This window comes from Panthera leo, chromosome A2 (genome assembly GCF_018350215.1).
Source record: "Panthera leo isolate Ple1 chromosome A2, P.leo_Ple1_pat1.1, whole genome shotgun sequence".
Classification (NCBI taxonomy): Eukaryota; Metazoa; Chordata; class Mammalia; order Carnivora; family Felidae; genus Panthera; species Panthera leo.
Window position 1 is genome coordinate 21,216,439 of NC_056680.1, and position 23,351 is coordinate 21,239,789.

The 23,351-nt window shown below is 49.2% G+C and overlaps 1 protein-coding gene across 2 annotated transcripts in view; it reads right to left on the bottom strand.

Moving 5' to 3' along the window:
• Positions 1-23,351, bottom strand: part of LOC122214447 (store-operated calcium entry regulator STIMATE) — a 54,098-nt gene that overhangs the window by 13,173 nt on the left and 17,574 nt on the right. For both annotated transcript variants that reach the window (XM_042929645.1, XM_042929646.1), the window contains exons 2-3: positions 5,035-5,083; positions 2,873-2,968 (exon numbers count right to left, since the gene is read on the bottom strand). In XM_042929645.1, coding sequence (XP_042785579.1) covers positions 2,873-2,968; positions 5,035-5,083 — 145 coding nt within the window. The remainder of the gene's footprint in view (positions 1-2,872; positions 2,969-5,034; positions 5,084-23,351) is intronic.

A 23,351-nucleotide genomic window follows, 5' to 3' on the forward strand; every position in this document is an offset into this window, starting at 1 on the left:
AGGAGTAGAAGCTTTATTCCCATGGAAAAGGCACGATGACGGGAGAAGGAGAGGAGGAGGGTCGGAAGAGCACTCCCACCTTGATCATGTGTTCTTGTAAGGTCTGTTCCCATGTATCTGATACGCACCTCTTCCCTCACCAAGGAAAGGGCCTCCCTCGAGGGCCTGTACCCAGATCTTACTGATCATAGGCCCCAGTTATCCACACAAAGCAGGAGACAGGCCATCACTGGGTCAGGTACAGCCCTCTGGGATGCCAAGTGGCTCGGAAAGCCTTCAAAGTAGTGCCAGATGCCACAGATCAACTGTGACACTTTCCACTTTCTGAGGCTTCAGACATTTTATGCAGACTCACAGCCCCCACCCTAAGATAAGGCCCAGGCTTTGGCGATACGCACAGCACACTGATACTGGAGGGGCGCCCTGGAGTGGCAAGAAAACCAGAGGGGAAGGTGGTTTCTCCCGTCTGCCCTTCCTCTTTAAAATCACAAGGGGTCACTCTCAGACCAGAGACCAAAGCACAGCAACTGCTTCCAAGGCAATTTCTCCAAGTTCACAGCTGGCCCTAAGCTAAACTGCTCTCGGACGCTTACATCTAATTGGTTTCAAGTGGTTCTCACATCTGAGGCTCACCCTGAAAATAACAAGAACACCTGATACATATATACACGTCAGTTCATTCATTCCCTCACCAAATATTTATGCCTACTGTGCGCCAGGCCCTGGGAACAAAGACAGAAAGCTCCATACCCTCTATCCAGCACAGATGAGACCGGCAGACAGCAGTGGGCCCCGAGCCAGACTGGCCAGCTTCAAATTCCACTCTGTCACTACTGAGCCGTGAGAACTTAACTTACATCCTCTCTGTGTGCCTCAGTTCCCCAAGCTGTAAAATGAGGATAACCAAAGTATCTAAATTGTAGGGCAGGATCAAATGAATTAACACATGTGAACAGTGCTTGCCACCTAGTAGATACTACACAAATGTGTTGTCTGAATCATAGCTCCTCAGAGTCACGAAAGCTTACCCCCTCCCCCCCCCCCCCCCCCCCCCACACCTGGCCAACAAAGCTGTCCAGAGGAAGGAGCAGAGCCCCCAGCACACGGGACCCATGCAGCCAGAGGGAGCAGTTGTCTCCTTCTGTTTGAGCTTTCCCTGTGCTGGGGCCGGCTTCCTTTCCGGTCTGCAGACTCCCATGATGCCCCAGGGCCAGCCCAACCCAGCCCACCTGTAAAAAGTCACAGGACAGAGCAAGGATGGTAGGACCTGGAACAGATCCCAGGGCACATGCAATCTACTCCCCAAGCACCACCTGTTCTTGTCCCCACTGCTGGGGCTCTCATGTCTTTCCTAAGTTTTAACAACAACTTCCTCTAACTGAACTGTTAACTTCCTGAGAAGTGCCCCACTGGTTGGTTTCCAGTGGCATTTATACTCATCAACTCCTGAAACCTTCATAGGAATCCTGGGGATCTGGCAGGACACACAGGACAGGGGAGCAAACTATGGCTCAGTCTGGCCTCTCAGGCAAGTGCCTTCACCATACCAAGCTCCATCTTGGGCCTTTTCTCCTCCAGGCTGAGCACTCAAGATCGGTCAACAGCCCTTTCTCCATCCTGGCTATGATTCAGTTTGTCAATGTCCCTCTTAAAGCTGTATCATCTTCTTTTTGCAGACGGGCAATGGAGGTGCTGCAAGGGAGAGTCCTGCACATGGCCGAGGCTACACCAGGAGTTAGGTTAGAGGCTCCTGTGCAAGCAGCTGGGTCTCAGTCTATCCTGGTCAACAACATCAAGATGATTAACAAGATCAGACAATGACTCAAGCCTGCTGGGGGACTCAAGAGTTGGAAGGACAAGGCCCTTTCCTAACCATCTCCCCTACAGAAGGGTCACCTTTCTACTCCTCTACTTTGTGACTACATACACCCAAACATCCAAACAGATCACAACCTGTCCAATTCTTAGAGAAAGATTCCGGGAGACTTCATAACTTCCTTCTGAAATCTAAATCTACACAGTCACCAAGGAAGGAGCCTTAAAAGAATCTTCCAGTCCAAATGTTCTTAAATACACACTAAACCTCTTGGCAAGGGACTCACCAGCCATCCGCCCTGCTCTCTCAGAGGCAGGGGCAGGACAGGGGTGGGGGTGGGGGTGGTGGTGGGGCGGGGAGGGAGCAGTGTGTTCCAGGCAGAGGGCAGCATGAGCAAAGGCACAGAAGCAGGAGGTAGCTGGTGGCGTTCAGGGCCACCAGCACAGCACTGGCTGGAGCAAGCCTGAGCCAGGAAGGTAGGAGATGGAGCCAGGATAGGGCAGGTGAGCCTCCTTTTCCACTCCATCTGCCAGGAGAGGCACAATTTGGGGATTCAGTCAGATTTCTTGGGGTGGGGGATTGTGTGGAAGGCACACACCGCAGGGATGTGCCGGAACAACCTGTGGTCTTCAGGTCAAAGAGGTCAATGATGGTCAACAATGGCTTTGACCCTGAGCGGGTGGCACCACAGAGGAGCCCTTGTGTGTCCAGTTCCAGCAGAGATACTCCTTCAGGGCACGATGCCATCCTGCCAGGGACTGCTCCCTGCCAGGAGGCATGAAAGTACCAGAACACCAAGCGCCAGAGTTCTGATGAGGCGAAAGCCAATGCGCAGGGCAACCGTAAGCAGGCAAAGCCCTAATGGTCAACTGACAGCTGTGTTTGAGCAACCACAGGGAGCACATAGAATATGGTCATTTGGGGGAACACAGAGCACAATGGGGGGTTGCTCCCTCCCCAAGCTAGAGGGAACATGACTGGTGGCAGAAAGCAAGACCAGCCTACAATTTCAGTGGACGGGTGGGTGATGTTTGTACTGGAATATCAGCCACTTACAGTGAACAAGGGTCCTCTTCAGTGAGATCTGCTAGGTACACATTTGCAAAGTGGATGAACAGCATTCCTATGGCTTGTTTGGAAGTGTCTAAAAACCTGCACAAAATAGGATCAGCACTTGTTATCACCCCAATAGGAGGGTAATACCCAATTTAGGGGAAATGAGAAGTCTGAAACAGGAAGAAAGCTAGCAGGGAGATCTCAACCTCACCATTACTAGTCACCTCTTCCCCCGGCATCAGCACTAACTCAGGCTTGGCATCTCGGCTACCTTTTGAACCCTTCAATAACACTAAAAGGCCACTGATGTATAACATCATAAATAATGTATAAATCCCTAAAAGGCCACTGATGTATAACACATGTTTAAACATATATTTAAATTAGGTGTGTTTACTTTTTCATTTTTTGTTATTTCAAAATGCTCGACCATAGCTTTGCGATGAAGTCCAAGGTGCCTCTGTTTTAAAGAGCTCCCATTCGGGAAGCCTGAGTGGCTCAGTCGGTTAAGCGTCCGACTTCAGCTCAGGTCACGATCTCACGGTCCGTGAGTTCGAGCCCCGCGTCGGGCTCTGGGCTGATGGCTCGGAGCCTGGAGCCTGCTTCCAGTTCTGTGTCTCCCTCTCTCTCTGCCCCTCCCCCGTTCATGCTCTGTCTCTCTCTGTTTCAAAAATAAATAAACGTTAAAAAAAATTTTTTTTAAAAATAAAGAGCTCCCATTCAACCTCACTCAGAGCTAAATGCTGTGCAAGACTAACAAGACGCCCAAATCCAGCACTGCAGCTCAAACTCTAACGACTTCTGGCTGCTGCCATTTATGCCCTGGGCCAGCCTGGGGTGGACAGATATTTTCTGTAAAGGGCCAGAGAGTAAATATTTTAGGCTTTGCAGGCCACTGTTTGCAGCAACTGGTCACCCCCCTGCCACTGCAGTGTGAGAGCAGCTGTAGAGCCCGCCATTCTTGCAACCCTTTATGAAAATGGACAGCGTGCCAGATTGGGCCTGTGGGCTATAGTTTGTCAACCCTTGGGCTAGATGGCAGGGTGTTCGTTCTGGAGATACTATGTTGCCCCATCCATGAGGGGTCTTTAGTTTCTCCCCTGCCACGAACACCTCGAAACCACAGGTAGTCTTTGGATTGCAGTCAATCTCCTGGTCTCCCAGGCTGGGCATCCAGGGTTGGGCTAGGCCACTGAAGGGAGTGGTGAGGGGCACACAGGCACGGACCATCAGCCTTGGGGTCTTAGGGCTGAATGGACTTTGGAGATTATCCAGACCAACCCCGTGACTGAAGCTTGAAAATCATTTCCTGAAATAATGGCAAAGTAGAAGTCCCCCCTCCAAAGGACAATGTGTGCCCCACAGAGTGCCCCAGCTCCAGACCCTCCCCAGGTCCCCCAGCCCAAGCTAGATACCCAGATTCAAGAGAAACCGACCGGGGAAAATAAAAACAAGAATGATCAACATTCACAAATAATGCACTGCAGATCAATAAGGAGATGCTTAAAATGTTGTAAAGGGCCTTTATCACAGTGATTTATCTGACGTCTTCTCCGGAGGGGAAAATGGCTATTTTGTTAGCACACCTGCAAGCCTAACACAGCCCAAGAAAGTCAGCTTCTTGTGGACATGTTGTTTCGAAGAGCTGGCTGTCGCCTTATTTTCTGGAGTTTTGTCTTTGGAAGCCGTGTCTGAAGCTTTACGCTCCTTTTATGAAGGAAAAACTGCTACCACAGGGTCATCCTAGGACTAGGAAAGACTAGTTTTGGGGAGAGAAACATATACATAGTATATCTGAGTAATCTCCAAATATAGATAATGTTCTGCTCACACACACAGACTACAGAATCTGAGGATTTATCACAATCTAACACCAGGGAGACATAATTAAAGGGACTTGCAGCACACAGTGATATATCTGTCTGATCCTCCATTTTCTAAAACTGGCCAGCGGTGTGATGATAGACTAAAGGCAAAGCTCAATGTTATCTGGAGAAATAGAAGTCTTTCATATTACTCGTAGTTCCTAATGATTGATTCAACTAAGGGATCCTAACACTTTATGTTCTGGAGAACCGCTCACATTGCCCCCTGCCCTCCCTGCAAATAAACCCCAAATAGCCCATGGCATTCTAGGAAGGTGTTAATATTTAAATACGCACCATATCCTCCACGGCCGTCTCTCATGCTTTGGCTCTCTGAAGCGCTTGACTGGAAGAAAACACACACCATTCAGCGGCTTTCCACAGCGACAACGAAGCAAAATGCATTCAACAAGTGGGGTTATCAGTACACTCGGGGTTGACACTACTAAGTTAAGGTACTTGTTCTTTTAACATGTGCCAATGCACAATAAGCTGTGAAGGTCACTGAGGCCCCAGGCCCTGCACTGGCTGCTGACCAGTACAGACTCTTCAGAACTGGACACTTATGAAGAAAGACTCCTCACAATGTGTGGAAAACTGTGTTTTCTTCTCTTTTGTGATGAGGTTCCCTCAGGGCCTGGAAACCACAAAGTGGAATGCAGCTACCTCCAACTTCAGAATTTGCTCTACATGATGACAAATCCATTCATCCACCCATCTAGTGGCTGGGCCACTAGCCAGGCACTGAGACAAAGGCGAAGGCAGCTGTCCAGCAGGAGGGCAGGCACGCAACCATATAGTGAGGCAAGTGCTAGAGAAGAGGTATGTCTGAGGCAGAGTGAGGGCATGAGGGAAGGATGACCACGTCTGCCTGCCTGGGAGGGCCTTGGTCAGGAGACACTTCACTGGTGCGAGGCAGCCAACCCAGGTCCTGAAGGTTAGCAAAGTTGAGCGAATGGACCAGGGAGGGGACAGAGCACACACCATGAGCTCATAGGTGCAGGGACATAACACGGCAGACAAATGGAGCAGAAGCCACATGACGGAGGGTCTTGAATGCCAGGCTAAGGAACCTGGAATGAATTCATAGGGAAGGAAAAGCCAGGGCAGAGTGCTAAGCAGAGTCAAAGACATAGTTGGGATTGTGTTTTAGAAACATGGTTCCGAATCATGTAGATGGTGGGTTTCTGGGGCTGGAGAAAATGCTGGCTGAGCCCTAGCACCAGGCGGGGGTGCTCCTGGCTACAGAACAGCCAGCGGGGTGGGGCGCTCCTTCACCAGCAGGTCGACCTCAAAAGGCAAAGGACCGCCCACACTGGCACTTTCACCTCGGGTCTGCAGACTGTCTCCACGGGTCTATCCCCTGACACAAACACCAAAAGTGCTGCATGTGTGATGTCGCTTTTGTCACAAAAGTATCAAGGAAGAAACACAACAACGCAAGCCTATGGAGGGTCCTCGTTACTAAGGCAGTGGGTGAAAACCAACAGCAGAGCTCCGAGTTGCCAATGAGCATGCAGGAGGAGGACACAGGGAGGGAGAGCTTGGTGCCCGAATCAACCGACCCTGCTACTTTAAATGAAAACAGGCAGTCTGCAGTCTGCAACGCAAGGACTACCTGTACACAGAAACAAAACAGGTATGGTGTTCAGAGAGACATTTTGATAGACCAACAAGCAGGAGGAACTGTAAGGACGTCTGTCACTCTGCTGATACATCACAGATCCCCAAATGTCAACAACGTCAAAGAATCTGGAGGTGGGGCCAGGAGGTTCTGCTGGCCCAAAAGGTTCTCAAAGGCAGGGGTCTCCTCCCCACAAGTACCCAAGTCTCACTGAGGGCCTGGGTGCTGGGGGATGGAGACGCAGAGGAAACTGGGCCGGGAGAAAACAATCTGGAGGGAAAGCCCCCAGTCAGGACCAGGGCCACTTCATGGGCGTTTGTGCTTCTGCCTCAGGGGCCTCTGTCCTCATCAGTATAAAATAAACATGTCCCGAGGGGCAGCACCTTCTCATTCTGAGGAGACACATGCTCAAGTACCAGGATGGCTGCAACTCACTGGCAGTTAGTTTAGGGAAAAAATTACACCTTATATAATCATATAAAGTAACTACATATTACACAGGGTGTAATTATAACACATTGTAATAAATACAATCTCAGTAATTATGTAATAAACCTATTATTTATATTAATATGACACATAACATATGAACGGAGGTAAATGTGGTGTCATGGGAAAAATTGTATCCTCACTCCCTGAATTCACGCTGGGGGAGTTCCTAACCCCCAGTACCTCAGAATGTGGCTGTAGTTGGAGAGAAAGTCTTAAAAGAGGGAATTAAGGTAAAAGGAGGTAATACGGGTGGGTCCTATTCCAACACGACTGGTGTCCTTTTACAGAGATTAGGACCCACACAGACTGAGGGGCGGTCCTGTGAGGTGCCATCTGCGAGCCAGGGAGAAAGGACTTGGAAGAATCTGATCCTGCCCACATCTTGACCTGGCACTTCCAGCCTCCAGACCTGTGAGAAGAGACATTTCTGGTGTCCAAGCCCTCCAGTCTGTGGTACTTTATGGCAGCCCTAGCACACTAACACGTGTGGCAACACAGTAGTTGGAGAACCCAGAGGAAGGCTATTTGAGTATTCACTAAATTACTATTTAGATTTTTCTGTAGGTTGAACATTCAAAAACAATTGTTTTATATTTATTTGAGAAAGAGAGAGAGAGAGAGAAAGAGAAGGAATGAACAGGGGAGGGGCAGAGAGAAAGGGAGACAGAGGATCTGAAGCAGGCTCCATGCTGACAGCACAGAGCCTGAAGCGGGGCTCAAACGAACCATGAGATCATGAGCTGAGCTGAAGTCAGATGCTTGACTGACTGAGCCACCCAGGCGCCCCAACATTTTGAAATAAAAAGTTGAGAGGAAAACATACTGTAAGAGCATACACCAGGACAACCATTTCATCTGGCAATATCAATCAAAATTTTAAGTGCCCAGACCCCTTTAACCTGCAATGCACTGCCAGATGTGTGTTCTACAGGCACAACATGTGCCAAGATATACAGGGATCTTCACTGTAATATTGTCCTAACAAGTACCCGGAAAGACACCAACGTTTGCCAGTGTGTGGCTAGATATATACGTCATGGTACTATGCAACATTAGGCTGTCACTGAAAACAACAAGGTAATCTGCATGGACTCATGTGGAAAGATTTCCAAATTATATTAATAAATTGCAGAAAAATATGCCTACCACCATTCTGTTCATACCCTTTTTATTTTTTTAGCCTTTAAAAAAGATTTTATTTTTATTTTAAGAGGGTAGCTTTTTTTTTCTTTTATTTTTGAGAGAGAGAGAGAGAGAGAGAGAGAGAGAGAGAGAATGAATCCCAAGTAGGCTCTATGCCATCAGCATAGAGCCTGATGTGGGGCTTGATCTCACAAAACCTAAGAACATGACCTGAGCCAAAATCAAGAGTCAGACACTCAACTGACTGAGCCACTTAGGTATCCTAAAGATTTTAAGTAATCCTTACACCCAATGTGGGGCTTGAACTCAAAACCCGAGATCAAGAGTTGCATGCTCTACTGAGCCAGCCACGTGCCCATGTTTATATCCATTTTTTTTAATTAAAAAAAATTTTCTTAATGTTTACTTATTTTTGAGAGAGACAAAGAAGGGGGGGAGGGGCAGAGAGAGAGGGAGACACAGAATCCGAAGCAGGCTCCAGGCTCTGAGCTGTCAGCACAGAGCCTGACATGGGGCTTGAACTCGTGAACTGCAAGACCATGACCTGAGCCAACGTTAGATGTTTAACCAACTGAGCCACCCAGGCACTCCTGTTCATATCCATTTTTAAAGGATATATATTTATGTTGGTGTTATGCATGTGTTTTTTCCCTAGAAGGGTACATGGCTATTAACAAGAGCTGCCTTTGGTGAAAGGAATTATAGATCAGGGGAGTAGACTTTCTACATCATTCTGAATGGTTTAAAACATTCTTCTAATCTCACGTTGTTTTTATTTCAATGAATTAAAAATAAACCCATCAGACACCTGTGCTAATACAGCAAAGCGGGACATGGGGAGATGTGGTGTGGGTCATGGGGGCCTATGGGACAAGAAGAGAGAAGAATGTGTGCGCGTGCTGATCATGCTCACAGGTAGGGGTGCAGCCTCATGTAGGAGCACCTCAGACAGAATTCAGAACCTACTCATGATTCTCCAGAACAGAGCAGTGTGACTCCTGCCTTCTTCCTCTCCATCTGCCATCCCCTCCCCCCCAGAACATTTCAAAGTCTAAAATCTTTTTATTTTTTAATTAAAGGCAGAAGAAACATTAAAAGAACTCCTCCAGATCTAATGTGGCAGGAAAACTCTGGAAGCTGCTCTGCCACGCAGTCATGCTGTACTGCGGGGCCTGCGGTGTGACAGGCCCCATTCAGCAGCAGACGAAATAGACACAATTCTTGCACTTCTCGCATTCTCCGGGCAGGGAGAGGGGAGAGGATATGTGGAGAGTGGCAGGATGGCGACTTGACACCAAAGCGGGAAAGGACAGTGGGCTGGAAATGGGTTGGCAGACTGCAGATCAGGAGGTCTAGAAGGTGAGCCAACGTCCAAAGAAAGGCAGGGGTGAGTCATAGGTGTCTGCGGAAGAGCCCTCAGGTGGAGGGCTGGGGCCAGCGAGCGGCAAGAATGTGGGCATGAGGTCAGATAGCCCAGGCCTCGTGGCCAGGGTGACCTGGGGGTGGCCAAGGGCAGGGGGGGCTGTGGTCTACTGTTGCTGTGCTGAGAGTGGCCTGAGGGCACCAAGGCGGGAGCGGAGAGGCAGATTAGGCCACTACAATAACCCTGGATGACTGGGTGCTCGGCCTGGGTGGTGGAGTAGAGCGCGACCAGAGGTGGGAGCCGCAGGGTACCTTCAGCAGTGAACCTACAGGATTTGCCGACAAGGTGGACGCGGGTATGGTGGGGGCTGACACAGTTCTGCCCATTTCTGGTTTTGTTTTGGTGGTGGTGGTTGGACGGGGAGGGGGGGGTGTTGGGGGGGGTTTGTGGGAACCTGGAAGACACGAGACTTCTGTGCACAAGAAATGAGCTGCCCCTGAGTCCCTCATGGACAGTGAGCCAGGCACCAGTCCCATGGAAACACGCCCGTTCCCTGCAGGAGCCTGGAAGCTGCTCCCTGGGAAGCCATGAACAACAAAGCTTGAGCAGAGAGTGGCTCAGGCAGAGCCACAGGACAGATGAGTTTTGCTCAATTATTGGTGGTGCTTCTATAGGATGCAGAGAACTGAGATGGGGCCAGAAACCAAAGCAAAGCACAATCCACCCTAACATTCACCGCACAGCCTGAGGCAAGAGGCTGGGAAGGACAGCACAACTCAAGGGTAGGTCAGGTCCTTGAAGGCGGGACACCAGAATCTCAGGCTGACAGCCTCAAAGAGCCCCCAGTAAGAAAAGGAAGGAGCAGAGTGGGGGGTGGAGCAGGGACAGGAGAGGGACTGTCGGGGTGTGCAGTACTCAGTGGTCCCTGAAACCTGGCACACAGACCCCATTCCACTCCTTTGACAACACTGTGCACCACCACCTCCAGGCTGTGGTGGGCCCCTAAGCAGGTGCTCTGCATTTACGCACACGTGTCCTGAAGACAGGCATGGGGTCCTGTCACCTCTGAAAAGGAGTAGTGGCCAAGAGCCAGACAGATATGGCTTGGAGTTCTGTCTTTGCTACTATACAGCCAACTGACTGTGTGTAAAAAAAAAAGGGGGGGGGGGCTGCCAGGTTGGTGTCAGGATTACATGAGAACAAACAGGGGGAAGATGCTGGCACAGACACATGCTCAGGAAAGCGATGTGCACTCAGGGGTCCCTGCCCTGGCCCTGCTTTCCCATTCCTCCTCTCGGTATCTACTCTCCTCAGGCCTGGGGCTGAACCACCTCGTCTTAGTCTCTGGGTCCCTGAGAAGCATGTGACCTTGGGTCTGCCATCTGCAACATGACCTCTCTACAGGGGCCTAAATGCTAGGAGGGTCCCAGGGTTCCCCAACCCTGTTATCCTCCCTGGGCTGACTCCCCAGTGCTCTGAGTACTCTTCTGTGTCTCTCTTCTGCCTCTCCATGGTCTGTCCTCTCTCCACAGGCTCCCCTTCTAACCAGGATTTCCAAGGTGAGGGCTCTCCAGCCTCCTCCCCCGGCCAGCCCTCGCTCTCTGGCTTCACAGAATGGATGCATCCTCTGTTTGGGGACTCCTTACCTTCCTCTCCGACTCAACTGTCAATCGCCCCTGCCAATTGTGCAACTCAAGTCTTCTGGATGTGTCCTTTTCCCCATTTCTACCACCAAAGTAGTCGGGGCCTCATGACTGCTTTCCTGTGCTAAGCAGACTGCCTCCTAACAGGGCTCCCTGCCCCTGGCTCTCTGACCACCCCACCCACCTGTGCCTCCCTCCGCTACACTGAGCACCAACTGTGCCTGGGACATATCACTGGATAATACAGCTGGGTCCCTGCCCTCAGGCAACTTTCCATCCATAACAGTGCACATCACTGTTGACTTGCCTGAAACACCGCTCCCTTCTTTCCTAATCTTACACATTTTTTAATTTGGGAGAGGGCACGTGTGCCTGCACATGGGATAGGGGCAGAGGGAAGGCGGGAGAGGGAGGGGGAGAGAGAGGGTGGGATGGCGAGGGAGAGGGAGAGAGAATCTTAAGCAGACTCTCAGTGAGAGCCTGATAGGTGCCTAGATTGTAACCTAGGCCGAAATCCAAGAGTCAGATGTGCAAACTACTGAGCTGCCCAGCAAACTACAAGCTGCCCCTCTTACCCATTTTTGAATTAAAATACATCTTTTGGAAGAGATGAACATATACAAACTTCAGAGCACATTCTTTTGGCTAATATTTGGATGGTATATCCTTTTTAATGTCTTTTTTTTTTTCAACATTATATTTAAGGTGGGTCTACCGTAAACAGCATATAGGTGAGCTTTCCCCTATAAATCTGGCTCACAATTGTAGTGGGTTGAATAGTTGTCTCCAAAAAGGTGTCCAAATCCTGACCCCCCACCCATACCTGTGAATGTGACCTTATTTGGAAAAAGGGTCGTTACAGGTGATTAGGATATGGAACTTGAGATAAGATCATCCTGGATAAATGAGGTGGGCCCTAAATCTAATTACCAGTGTCACTGAGAGACAGAAGGCAAGGGGAAAGGAGAAGGCCTTGTAAAGGCAAAGGCAGAGGCTGGAGCATTGCAGCCACACCCCCGAAGAGGAGGAGATGGGGAAGGATTCACCCCCAGACTCACTGGAGGGAGTGTGGCTCTGCCAACAGCTTGATTCTGGGCTTTGAGCTTCCAGAAAGGTTGTGTTAAGCGAAGAAGTTTGTGATTATTTGTATGGCACCTCTAGTAAATAAAGGCATTTTTTTTTCTCCTAAAAAAAAATCTGAAGAGTACAAACACACTCAGTGAGAAGTCTCCCTTCTGTCTGAAATCCTAGGCCATGTTTCCCTTCTCAGAGACAACCACTGTCACCCAGATCTTGCACAGCCTTCCAGAGACATGCCACATGAGACCAAAGATGGACAGATGTCTCTTTTCAGAGACAGACACCCACATAGTTTACACACTGTGGGACCTTGCTGCTCTCATTGAAATTTCACCTCCTGGACACGCAGCTCTGCCTCTTTTGTCAGAGGCTCTGTGGTCTGCCATGGCGTGGCCGTGCACCACGCAGTGAACGTCCTTGCCACGTACCGGCCATGCCTGTGTGGGTGAATGTCTAGTGGCGGACTCGCCGCATCAAAGGTCGCGTACATGCAGCTGATTCTGTCACACCGCTGTCCAGGGGGTGTGGCAATTCCCACGACTGCCCGTTTCCCCACATCCCCGCCGGCAGGGAGCAGGAGCAAACCTTGCCAATCTGATCACCGGACAGGCTGCCTCCTCCGCGTGGCTTCAGTGTGTACTAACCGGGTCACATGGGTGCCCAGATGCCCGCAGGGCTTGCTGCTGCCCAGCACCTCCGGTGGGGCTGGCAAGGCCCCCACCTGGCCCCTTCTCTCACACGTGCTCTTGGCTCACGCCCTCCCTTGAGGGGGCAAGGCACAGTGATCACTCCTGTAGAAGTTCTGCATACCCCATTTCGCTCTCCCTTTCAGAGCCTTGCCGGTGGTGCTCCCATAGCCTTGCTGCATGACAGAGGACAGCTGAGTTTCACATACAGGTGTTTTCTTTCATGTCACAAGGAGGAAGACATAAGAGGTGGTGTTAAAAATCACAGGGCTTGACGGGGGCGCCCGGCTGGCTCAGTTGGTGGAGCATGTGACTCTTGATCTCGGGGGTTCTGAGTTTGAGCCCCATGTTGGGTATTGGAGATTGCTTAAAAATAAAACCTTTAAAAAAATCACGGGGTTTGGAAGGGGAACAATTACCATGTAGTCCTATCTAGAAACTGAGTCATAAAAAGCACAACTGTTTTGAAATTAAACCACACAATTAAGAGAGCCATTTGGTCAATGTCAGGCACAGCCTGAGAGAAGCAGAGTTGCCAGGAATGGAAGAGACAGTAAGAAGCTGCTTAGCTACCAGGTGGAGAGAAAGAAAGGTTTATGGTCGAATGGAGGTGGGGTTAACAGGGATTTTGCAGACTCAGTTACTGGGTAGTGGCAGTCCGTTGCACCTCTCCTGATCTGAGGACATTTCCCAAACCAGCACGTGGAGGGAAGACTGCCACCCCGCCCTGTGGATACAGCACAGGAAGAGACTCCTGAACCCGGCAGTGCTCTTGGCACAGCGCTTCCCTCTGCTGCGAAAATCCACGGAGGCAATCCAACTACATACGGAATATAAATGTGTGGAATGTTCACGTTCTTGCGCCCAAAGCATAATCTTTTTTTTTTTTTTAATTTTTTTTTTTTAACGTTTATTTATTTTTGAGACACAGAGAGACAGAGCATGAACGGGGGAGGGTCACAGAGAGAGGGAGACACAAAATCTGAAACAGGCTCCAGGCTCTGAGCTGTCAGCACAGAGCCCGACGTGGGGCTCGAACTCACAAACCGCGAGATCATGACCTGAGCTGAAGTCAGCCGCTTAACCGACTGAGCCACCCAGGCGCCCCCCAAAGCATAATCTTAAAGCAGGGGGGTGATCACAGACCACACTGTGGCCACATTAGCTTCTATTTCAAAATGTGACACAACAGAAGACAACTTGGATGGCTCTGCCCCACATGCTACAGGGAATCACAGACGCATGCTCTTCCCTGGGGCCAGGAAACCACAGGTCCTTTCATGACATCATGGGTCTAGGGATGTGAGAAGGTTTCCCACCCCACGGGAAGCTCCAGAGACCATGAGCTCATGCCAGAAGTGGATGTGCTTTCTTGCTTTCTTCTTTCTTTTCTTGCTTTCTTCCAATGGGCTGGAGCCAAAAAAATCCCTCGCACTTTTGGAGCTTTCTGTCCACTGACACACTGCTGACCTGGACGTGATGGCCTCTTTTTTCAAGGTGTACCACAGGTCAGTGTCCCATCCAAGACAGGCTTCCATCGAGGGCAACAGACCGTTCACCACGGCGAATGGCAAACAGCTCCAGGCCCCACTCAACAGCAAGTCTGCAGCAAAACAGCTGCCATTAATGCCAGCAAGGGACTGGTTCACAAAGTAGGCAGTTTGGACTCTCAGTCAGAGTCAGAAGGGTCTTTGAGGGTCCAACACCTCCAGTGTAAAGAGCGGAGAAAATGGAGGGGAAGGGGTGATCCCTCCAGGATCACCGCATAGTTACTAGTGGACCTGGGATGAAGTACAAGCCACCTGAGCCAACTTCTTCCTCCAACTGGCCCTGGCTGGGCCAGAGACCTCAAGCCACACTTTGCTGGTTCTGTAAGCCCAGTACCCCAGTGCTCAGAAAGGAAAGAAACTGTTCTGGGTGGTGGTGAGCAAATCCACTCTCACTAGCAGAACCAGCAATCAAGGAAAATGTTTCTGCACTTTCCCTAGATTATAAACAGCCAAGCCCTATTCCAAACCTCCTAATGCCCGCAGTGGTAGGAAAACCCCAGAGGTACCAGTTCCTTTAGGGCAGGACAAAGTCCCAGAAAGTCACTGAGGCAGACTGCTGGTTGCCTCCCCAAAACCTACATACCCCCTTCCTCCCTTCCTTCCTAAGGCCTCAGCTACACAGCTGACAGACCACAATCCCAGCTGGGGGAATGACCTTGCAGCTGGCGGTGACCACAGGACTAAGTCCTAGCCTATGAGAGTGTTAAACACAGGGTGATTACTTTTCAAGGAGAAATGAAGGGCCCACTGATTCTTACAGCAAGGAACTAAAGGCAGCCAAGTTGGGGTTGCCTTGAAATCTAGTCCCTGTTTTATGAAAAATGTTGTCATTTTAAGCAAGTCACTTTTCTGGGTCTCAGTTTCCTCAACTGTCTACTTAAGAGGGTCAATGTGGGGAGAAAAGCATCTGCAGCTGTGGCCACCATCACTGGCTACTTATGACAGGTACTTTACACACCATTATTTCTAACCTTTATGACAACCCTGAAAGGTATCATTCTCATTTTACGGGTAAGGCCAAAAACGGCACAGGCAAGGTCTGTCTACATGCATGGCCCTCTGACTGCAAAGCCCATATCTCCACTGTCTCGAGGAAGCCTAATACAAGGCAACGAAGATTCTCACATGAATGAGCCATAAGGGTAGAAGGGGCATTGCCTTGGTGCCCAGGAGGCTTCCTGAGACCAGGGCCCATCTCCATCACCTCAACAGGGAGGCCTCCTGACCCCAGTCTTCTTCCCTTAAACCCGCCCTCACATGAGCTAGAGTGAACTGAGCATGACACCCCCTTGGCCAAGCCTTTCAGTGTGTGTCCCACCTCCCCTTCCTCAGGGAACACAACTCAGGCTATTTGGGCTCACAAACTGGGCCATCCCCAGGGCGTGGCACCTTCCTTGGTGCTGTCACTCACACAGTCACTTTGGCTTGGGAGGGCCCTCACATTTCTTCTCCCAGATAACGCTTAGGCATCCTTCCACATTTAGGTCTGGCAGCTCTCAGACTTTCCTGCTTTGCAGCGGAGCTAAGCATCCATCCGCATGGCTCCCCAGGGTCTCCTATGCGTACTACACATACCTCTGTACTGGCATTTCCCATGCAATATTGAGGATCTGTCTGTCTCTCCCACCAGACAATTAGATTAAGGAAGCAGGTAGGGACCTTGTCTTATTCATGCTTATAACCTCAGCACCTGGCCCTGTACCTGGAAGGAAGCAGACACTTAACTACTAACCAGAACAAACAGAGCAGAACATACTGGAAGAATGCTCAAGTCAAAAGAGGCAATAGCTTAGTGCGGGGGATGCAACCTTTGGTCCAAAATCTTGCTGCAACACTTACTGCGGGGCCAGGGAAAGTTGTTTAACCTCTCTGGGCCTTAATCTGCCCCTTTGTAAAATGGAAGAAGTTATAGTACCCACTTCTTACAGGTAAGAGTAAGACAATATATCAGAGTACTTAGAAAGTACTGTGCACATTTTAGCAGGGAGTAGCAGTGCCGTTACTGCTGGAGAAAGAGTCCATCCTCAGGCACAAAGCCCAGTGGCAGAGAGCAGGAAAGCACACATCAGAGTATAACCTGTGCATCCCCAGAGTCTTTCTCCTTCCTTTTCTGTTACAAATCACTGTAACAAGTTTGGAAACTTAAGAGAAGTTATCTAAAGTGTAACCATGGGATACAACCAAGCCCGCGTTGTTACAACATGTTAGTTCTGGTTCCAAAGCTCCTCCTGGCCTATATGTCCCAGGAGGGAGCAGTACAAAGCCCCGTCAGGCTGTGCTCTGTTCCCTGGTCTGTCAGCCTCTATCAGCCCCAAAGGTTGATCACTCAGAATTCTCTAGGTGCGGCGGCTCTCTGAGGTGAGCACACAAGAACAGTGACAGGCATGACTCAGGCAGGGCGGCACGGCACGCTCCAGGCTGCAGCACGGGGGTGGGGGGTGGGGGGTGGGGGTGCAGGCACCAGTCTTGTCCTCCCGCCTCGCAGGGCAGGACCCAGGGGAGGTGTAGAAATGCTTAAGGGCTGGCAAGACAGGGGCTCAAAACTAACTGCGAAGGTTCAGAAGACCACTGTCTGGACAGGGCTGGTTCCTGTCCTACCTTGCACTACTCTCAGCTGCTGAGAGGAGACGCGCTGGGAAATCAAGTCGGGGCACTGAGGAATTTCTTCTATCATCAGAGTCAGGAAAAAACTAGAACCGATGTGGCGCTGATTCAAGAAACACCACGAGACCCGACCCCTGTCACCAGAATGTGATCCAGGAGGAGGAGCAGGTCAGAGCCCATGCGGGCTGGATGATGGACACCCCAGAATTCAGCACCTTTCAGCACTCTTGCACACTCTAGCCTTCCTGGTCTATGTAACCACGGGCCCCTCGCTTGGGCCTGTCGGTCAAGACAGAGTGCTGCCGCCCCGGGTCCTTCTCAGTCCCCAAGCCACCTTCCTAACCCACCTGCCCTGCACCTTGCTTCCTTTCACCGTTACACTGGGAAGCAAATCAAAATACTACCACCATCCGTGTCAGACAGAAAGGTGGCTTCACACACTCAAAATCAAGACATTTTTAAGTTTTTTACAATGGGAGTCGATTTTTTGAAGTTTTAATTTAAATTCCATTAGTTAACAGCGTACTATTAGTTTCAGCATACAATATAGTGATTCCACACTTCCATACGTCACCCGGTGTTCATCACTAGTGCCCTCCTTAATCCCCATCACCTACTTAACCCATCCCCCCATCCACCTCCCTTCTGGTGACCATCAGTTTGTCCTCTATAGTTTCTTGGTTTGTCTCTCTCTCGTTCTTCTCCCTTTGCTTGTTTCTTAAATTCCACATGAGTGAAATTATATGGTATTTGTCTTTCTCTGACTTATTTTGCTTAGCATTATACTCTCTAGCACCATCCATGTTGTTGCAAATGGCAAGATTTCATTTTTTATAGCTGAGTAATATTCCACTGTGTGCACGCGTGTGTGTGTGTGTGTGTGTGTGTGTGTGTGTGTGCGCGCACGCGCACCGCTTCTTTTTTGTCCATTCATCCATTGATGGACTCTTGGGTTGTTTCCATAATTTGGCTTTGTGGATAATACTATCCACATCGGGGTGCATGTATCCTTCTGAATTAGTGTTTTTGTACTCTCTGGATAAATTCCTGATAGTGCAATTGCTGGGTTGTAGGGTAGCTCTATTTTTTACTTTGTGAGGAACCTCCACACTGTTTTCCACAGTGGCTGTACCAGTTTGCATTCCCACCAACAGTGCATGAGGGTTCCCCTTTCTCCACATCCTCACCAACACCTGTTGTTTCTAAAATCAAGACGTTTTAATGGTGGAACTTCAGGCACCAAAAAAGGTAGATGCAAAAGCTATCTTTGAAGAGAGACCTTTCTAGTGACCCTCAAAAATCACACCCCGTGGGTCAGTGCCATTGCCCTTTTGATCATAGGACTGATATTTACCCCAGGCAGAGAAAAGGCTGAGTTAGCTGGGCCCAGTCAGAGAGCAGAGACCAGGCTAGATTTGCCCAATACAATCAACAAGGGCCTTGTCTGAGCAGAAACAACCGCTAATGCCACTAGGGAGCTGAAGAACATGCAGGGTGGAGCCAGCGTGAGCCAGCGTGAGCCTGCGCTGGACTGTGCGGTTCCCACTTGACACCTGCCCCTTAGCCTTTTCCTGGGGCAAGGCCAGCAGAGGAAGCGAGCTTCAGAGGCCACCTGCAATGGCTCCTGGCCACAAAATGGCCCGCTCAGAGTGACTCTACGCTTTATGTAATAAGACACAATTAATCGTTCCATTTGTTTGTCCATCTGTCCATCTATCCTCCAAATGGCTGCCGGTAGAGGTCTCAATGTTAACAGAATTACGTCACCCTCTGCTCCACTTAAAACTTCCATGACACATAAATGTGTCAAAAGCCAAACTTTACACTGAAGATGGGTGCATTTTACTTTAGGTAAACGATATCTCAATAGAAAATTTAAAAACAACAAAACGAACACCAATCCTTCCCGTGCCTTTCCATAGCAGCTCCTTCTCCTGGCCAAGGGACCATATGACTTAGGGCTCTGCCTCTGGCCTCATCTTCTTCTTCCCTCCAACGCCTGCCACCAGGGCCTCCTCTCTATGCATCACACACACCAAGCTGCATCCTGCCTCAGCACCCCTGGCTCACACTGGACTTCTGTCTGGAACACTCTTCTCCCAGTTTGCCAACCAGCGGGTGGCTCCTCCTTTTCATTCTTGTCTTGGCTCCCAGGTCACCTCCTTGGAGGCCTCTTGCAACCACTACATGCCTGGGTGTGCACATCTTGCCTTGCCCCCCGCCCTCACTCTCACTTCCCTGTTCTATTTTCTTCGCCACTATTACCCCTCTCATCTCTTTACTATCTTTTTTTCTCCCCCTGGAAAGTAGGCTCTGCAAGACCAGGAGCTTTGGTTCTGTTTACCCCCATATTCCTAGCATCTAGAGAGTGCCGGGCTCTTAACAGGTAGCTAAACAATATTTGTTGAACAAAGGAATTGATTCAGTCTGTCGCTTCAGATGTATTTAGAGTACTGTCCAGGTATTTATTTTTAATTCAATAAGGTCTGTGAATCTGCCTGGCAGGTTCTCCTAGAAACTTAGCTTGCAAGCCCTTAGTCCTGCAACAGGACAAAATTGCTTAGCTCTTTGGTTTTGGACATGGTAATCTGCCCGCAAGACTCCCAAAGGACAGCCACCCAAAACCTCTCTTCCTCCTCCCCGACCACAGGGCAGGGAGAACCGGCCCGTCAAGGTCTCCCTCACCAAATTTGGCCTTAGATGCAAGAACCAGACAATCTGGGTTTGTAAACAGCTGAAGTGTTCATGAACATTTTTTAGTAAGGACTAGATGAAGCCAAGGTTCACAGTTAGCCAGCTTTAATCCTCCTACGCAGAGGTTCTGCCAAAGGCTGAGGAAGAAATAAGAAAAAACCCCAAACTGTGTAGCAAATAAATATGCTTAGCTCTAAACACGGGGCTTCCTTAGGACCGCAGCTTCCCCTGGGAGCAGGGCGGTGGCGCCATCTGCTGACAATGACGACACCTCAGCAGGGTGAGGGGCGCACTGTCACTGTGTGAGCATCCATCCCGCAGGGCTCTGTTTGATGGAAAGAAATATGAATAGCTGATAAACACAGGAGAAGATATGCAACCCCAATAAGGTGGGTTTTAAAAATGTGAATTAATAATTAACCCTCAGCCAGATTAGCAAACACAAAAACATCGGGTGAGGATATTAGAAAACAGGGGCTCTTAAATTGTTGGTGGAAAAGTAAATGTTAGGACCCCTGGGGATGTGTGGGGGAGTGGCTTTGTGATCTTGTCCCCCGAGCTCCCAGGTGAGAGGGAACGTTCGTTCTTGGTGCTGGGGTGGCCCCAGTGAACGGAGCCCTCTGGGAACTGGGGATGTGCTGGACGTGGCATGACCGCGGCCTTCAGCAGGAGCGGGAGACAAGTTACCTTGTCAGTGTAACTTCCTCGTTCACACTGATGGAAGCACCGAGAGTAAATGGGCTGTCCAAGAAGGACCCTACCCCGCAAGCCGCGAGCCGGCATCAGGGAATCCTGAGACATGCTGTACCTGCTCCCACCCTGTGCTGTCCCTGCACTGCCGACCCCATACTCCCTGGCTGTAAATGTAGGAATTTAATTTGATCTCACAGCAGATGGAGGTGTGTGTGGTTTTTTTTCCCCCATCGATCCATAGATCACTTGAAAAGTTGCAGTGGGTATTTTGGGAATATCTATTATGACTTCAACTATTTAAATGCTGTGACCCAGAAACTCCACTCCTAGGATTTTCTTCTTTAATTACACTCACACAAATGCCCAAAATCTACATAAAAGGGTGTACTACAGCACTGTCTATAAGCGTGGAGGATTTAAAAACCACCTAAATGTCCATCAATGGGGGAGGAGTTAAATGTAAGTTATCATGCACTGGAAGTTATGCTTAGAAAGTCAGCAGACGGGGTACCCCTGCAATGGGCAGATTTTATGGCATGTAAATTACACCTCAGCAAAACTGTTTAAAAAGTAAATTTATCTGTTTTGATTTGGAAAAATTCCCACGTTAAATGGGAAAAAAAGCAAGTCACCAAAGCAGTAATTGTGTCGTGTGAACCTACTTTCATTTTTTTTTAAGTAACTTATACAAACAGACATTTCAAAGCACACACATTAACTGTGAACCATGGTTAACTCTCTAGAGGATGGTATTATAGGGAACTTTCACATTTTATGCTGTGTATTTATTTCCATAATGTTTTAGTTATTTACAAAGAGCATGCATTATTTTCATAGTTAAAAAAAAGTCTTAAAAAAGGTTACTTGGGGAAAAAAACTAAAAACAAGAATTAAAAAATGACAAAATTACAATTTTGCACATTAGGTCATTAAAAGCCTTCCTCAAACCTAACTCATTAGCAAATCTCCTTCTAAGAGAAAGGCTTCCAGCAGGCAGAACTCCCTGGGGACAGAAAACACCTCAGCCTCTGCAACCTCATGGCTAATCAAACAGAAGACACAGACCCAGAGCCTGCATTTCTCACAGGTAACATGTGCAGCCCCTGGCCCAGGCCCACCACGAGTGTGTGACCCCCCTCTTCCATCACCACATTTCTCTGCCACCTTCCACTGGCCACTGATTTTGGCTCAGGTCATGATCTCACAGTTCACGAGTTCAAGCCCCACGTCGGGCTCTGTGCTGACAGCTCAGAGCCTGCTTGGGATTCTCTCTCTCGTCCCCTCCCCTGCTCATGCGCATGTTCTCTGTCTCTCTCTAAATAAACAAATAAATAAATATTAAAAAAAAAAAAAAAAAAGGGAAATCACCTCCCTCATTTTGAGGACAAGAAACAATCTCAGAGGCATAAAGTCACCTGGGATGAAGTTGCACAGTTGTAACGTTACATGGTGGTCATGAGAGGCACCATGTCTCCTGTGAGAGTACGACGCATTCACCCAGCAGAAGACTTTGTCTGGGACACACTGGGGCTTCACCTTTGAATTTTATTAGTGGAAGTGAATCAATAAGCACCCGCAGCAGAAAAATTAATAGAAGATTGGCTCTTCTCTTGATATCAGAGTTACAAAGCTACATTTAAGACCTTTTCCCTAGCTTCTCAACCCAGGGCAATTAGTACCCAGAGTCTTCTCTTTTCAAACAATCCAAGGTATATAACCAACTAGAACCTCAGCAGAAGAGAAGCAACAGACTTCATTTCGCCAGTCTCAAAGCCTCGGAATCAGGGGCCAGGGAAGAGAGCAGCTGAGGAAGCCTTCACCCTACAATAATAAGCTGACCTTATTATATAATAAGCTGGCCTAAGGAGGCCTGGGACCTTACTTGCTGAGATCATCAGGCCCCTAGCAGCTACAACATCTGAAGTACTCTTCGGTGGGCAGTGGGAATCCTATCCAAAGTGGTATGGTGGATGCTTCAGGTGCCTTGGGTTCTGCTCACAGCTATTTCTCCTCTTCTCCATGTAGAAGAACAGGTGGATGGGGTGAGAGGAACAAGTGAGCAGTGCATACACCAGTAAAGGAAGAGGAAGGATGTAAAGGGACCATGACTCAGGACCAGGAGCACTGGGCTGCCCTAAGAAAGGCAGATCTGAGTCAAATTAGCATTTCTCAACTCCCAGTGCTCACTCTGTCCACCTGTCTGCTGGGATCCCTCCAATTCTTCTTCCATGAGGACATTAACAAACTACCATCGTATGGCATGGTGGTCACAAGAGTCACTTTCAAATTTTTCTGCAATCGTCCCATTATGCAGACTGCAGAGTGAGTGGTCGCAGGGATGAAGGCTAGGCAGACAGCCTGGATGAAGAGCAAGTCAAAAGGGAGGTCTGCCTCCATTTTTTCCCTTGGGGGCAACAAAAACCACAGCTACAGGTAGTGAGGGAAAGCCACCGAGCCTCTTGGGTTTTAGAGAGGGGCTTGCTGGGTGCTGTTTTGGGACTGACTCACAACATATCCTCCTTGGTTCCAGCCTTCTTAGAAGTCTAGAATTAACATAAATCAATCTCAGAAAATCACAATACCCTGGCCTGGCTACTTAGCATTTTAAACAGACCTGCCTATGCCAGCCCTCAATCAGGAAGGCCAGGCACAATTCACAAGACGCTGGGCAAAAAGGAGGCATAGGGCCCTACCTGTCCTCAGACTCTCCAACCCAGCAATAGTGCCAGGGAGCATGCTTCCCTTGGGCTTGCTGGTCCACCAAGACACCTGCAGAAGGCTTAAATAATAAGCACCTTTCCACATCTGACGCCATCCATGCAAGAGGAGCCAGAGGTTGCACTGCTCATGTGGGTGGGCAAGTACAGAACCCAGAGAAAGCAGAATACTCTGTCAGGAAATGACCAAAATAATCTGACACAAGTATCAGGAGAGTGACCATGCCTATATATACGCTAGGGGCAAGGGAAGAGTAGGTGGCTAGGAAGAGACTTACTGAGGGCTCAGGGCAGTGAGCATTCTATACAAAGAAAGACTCTATAG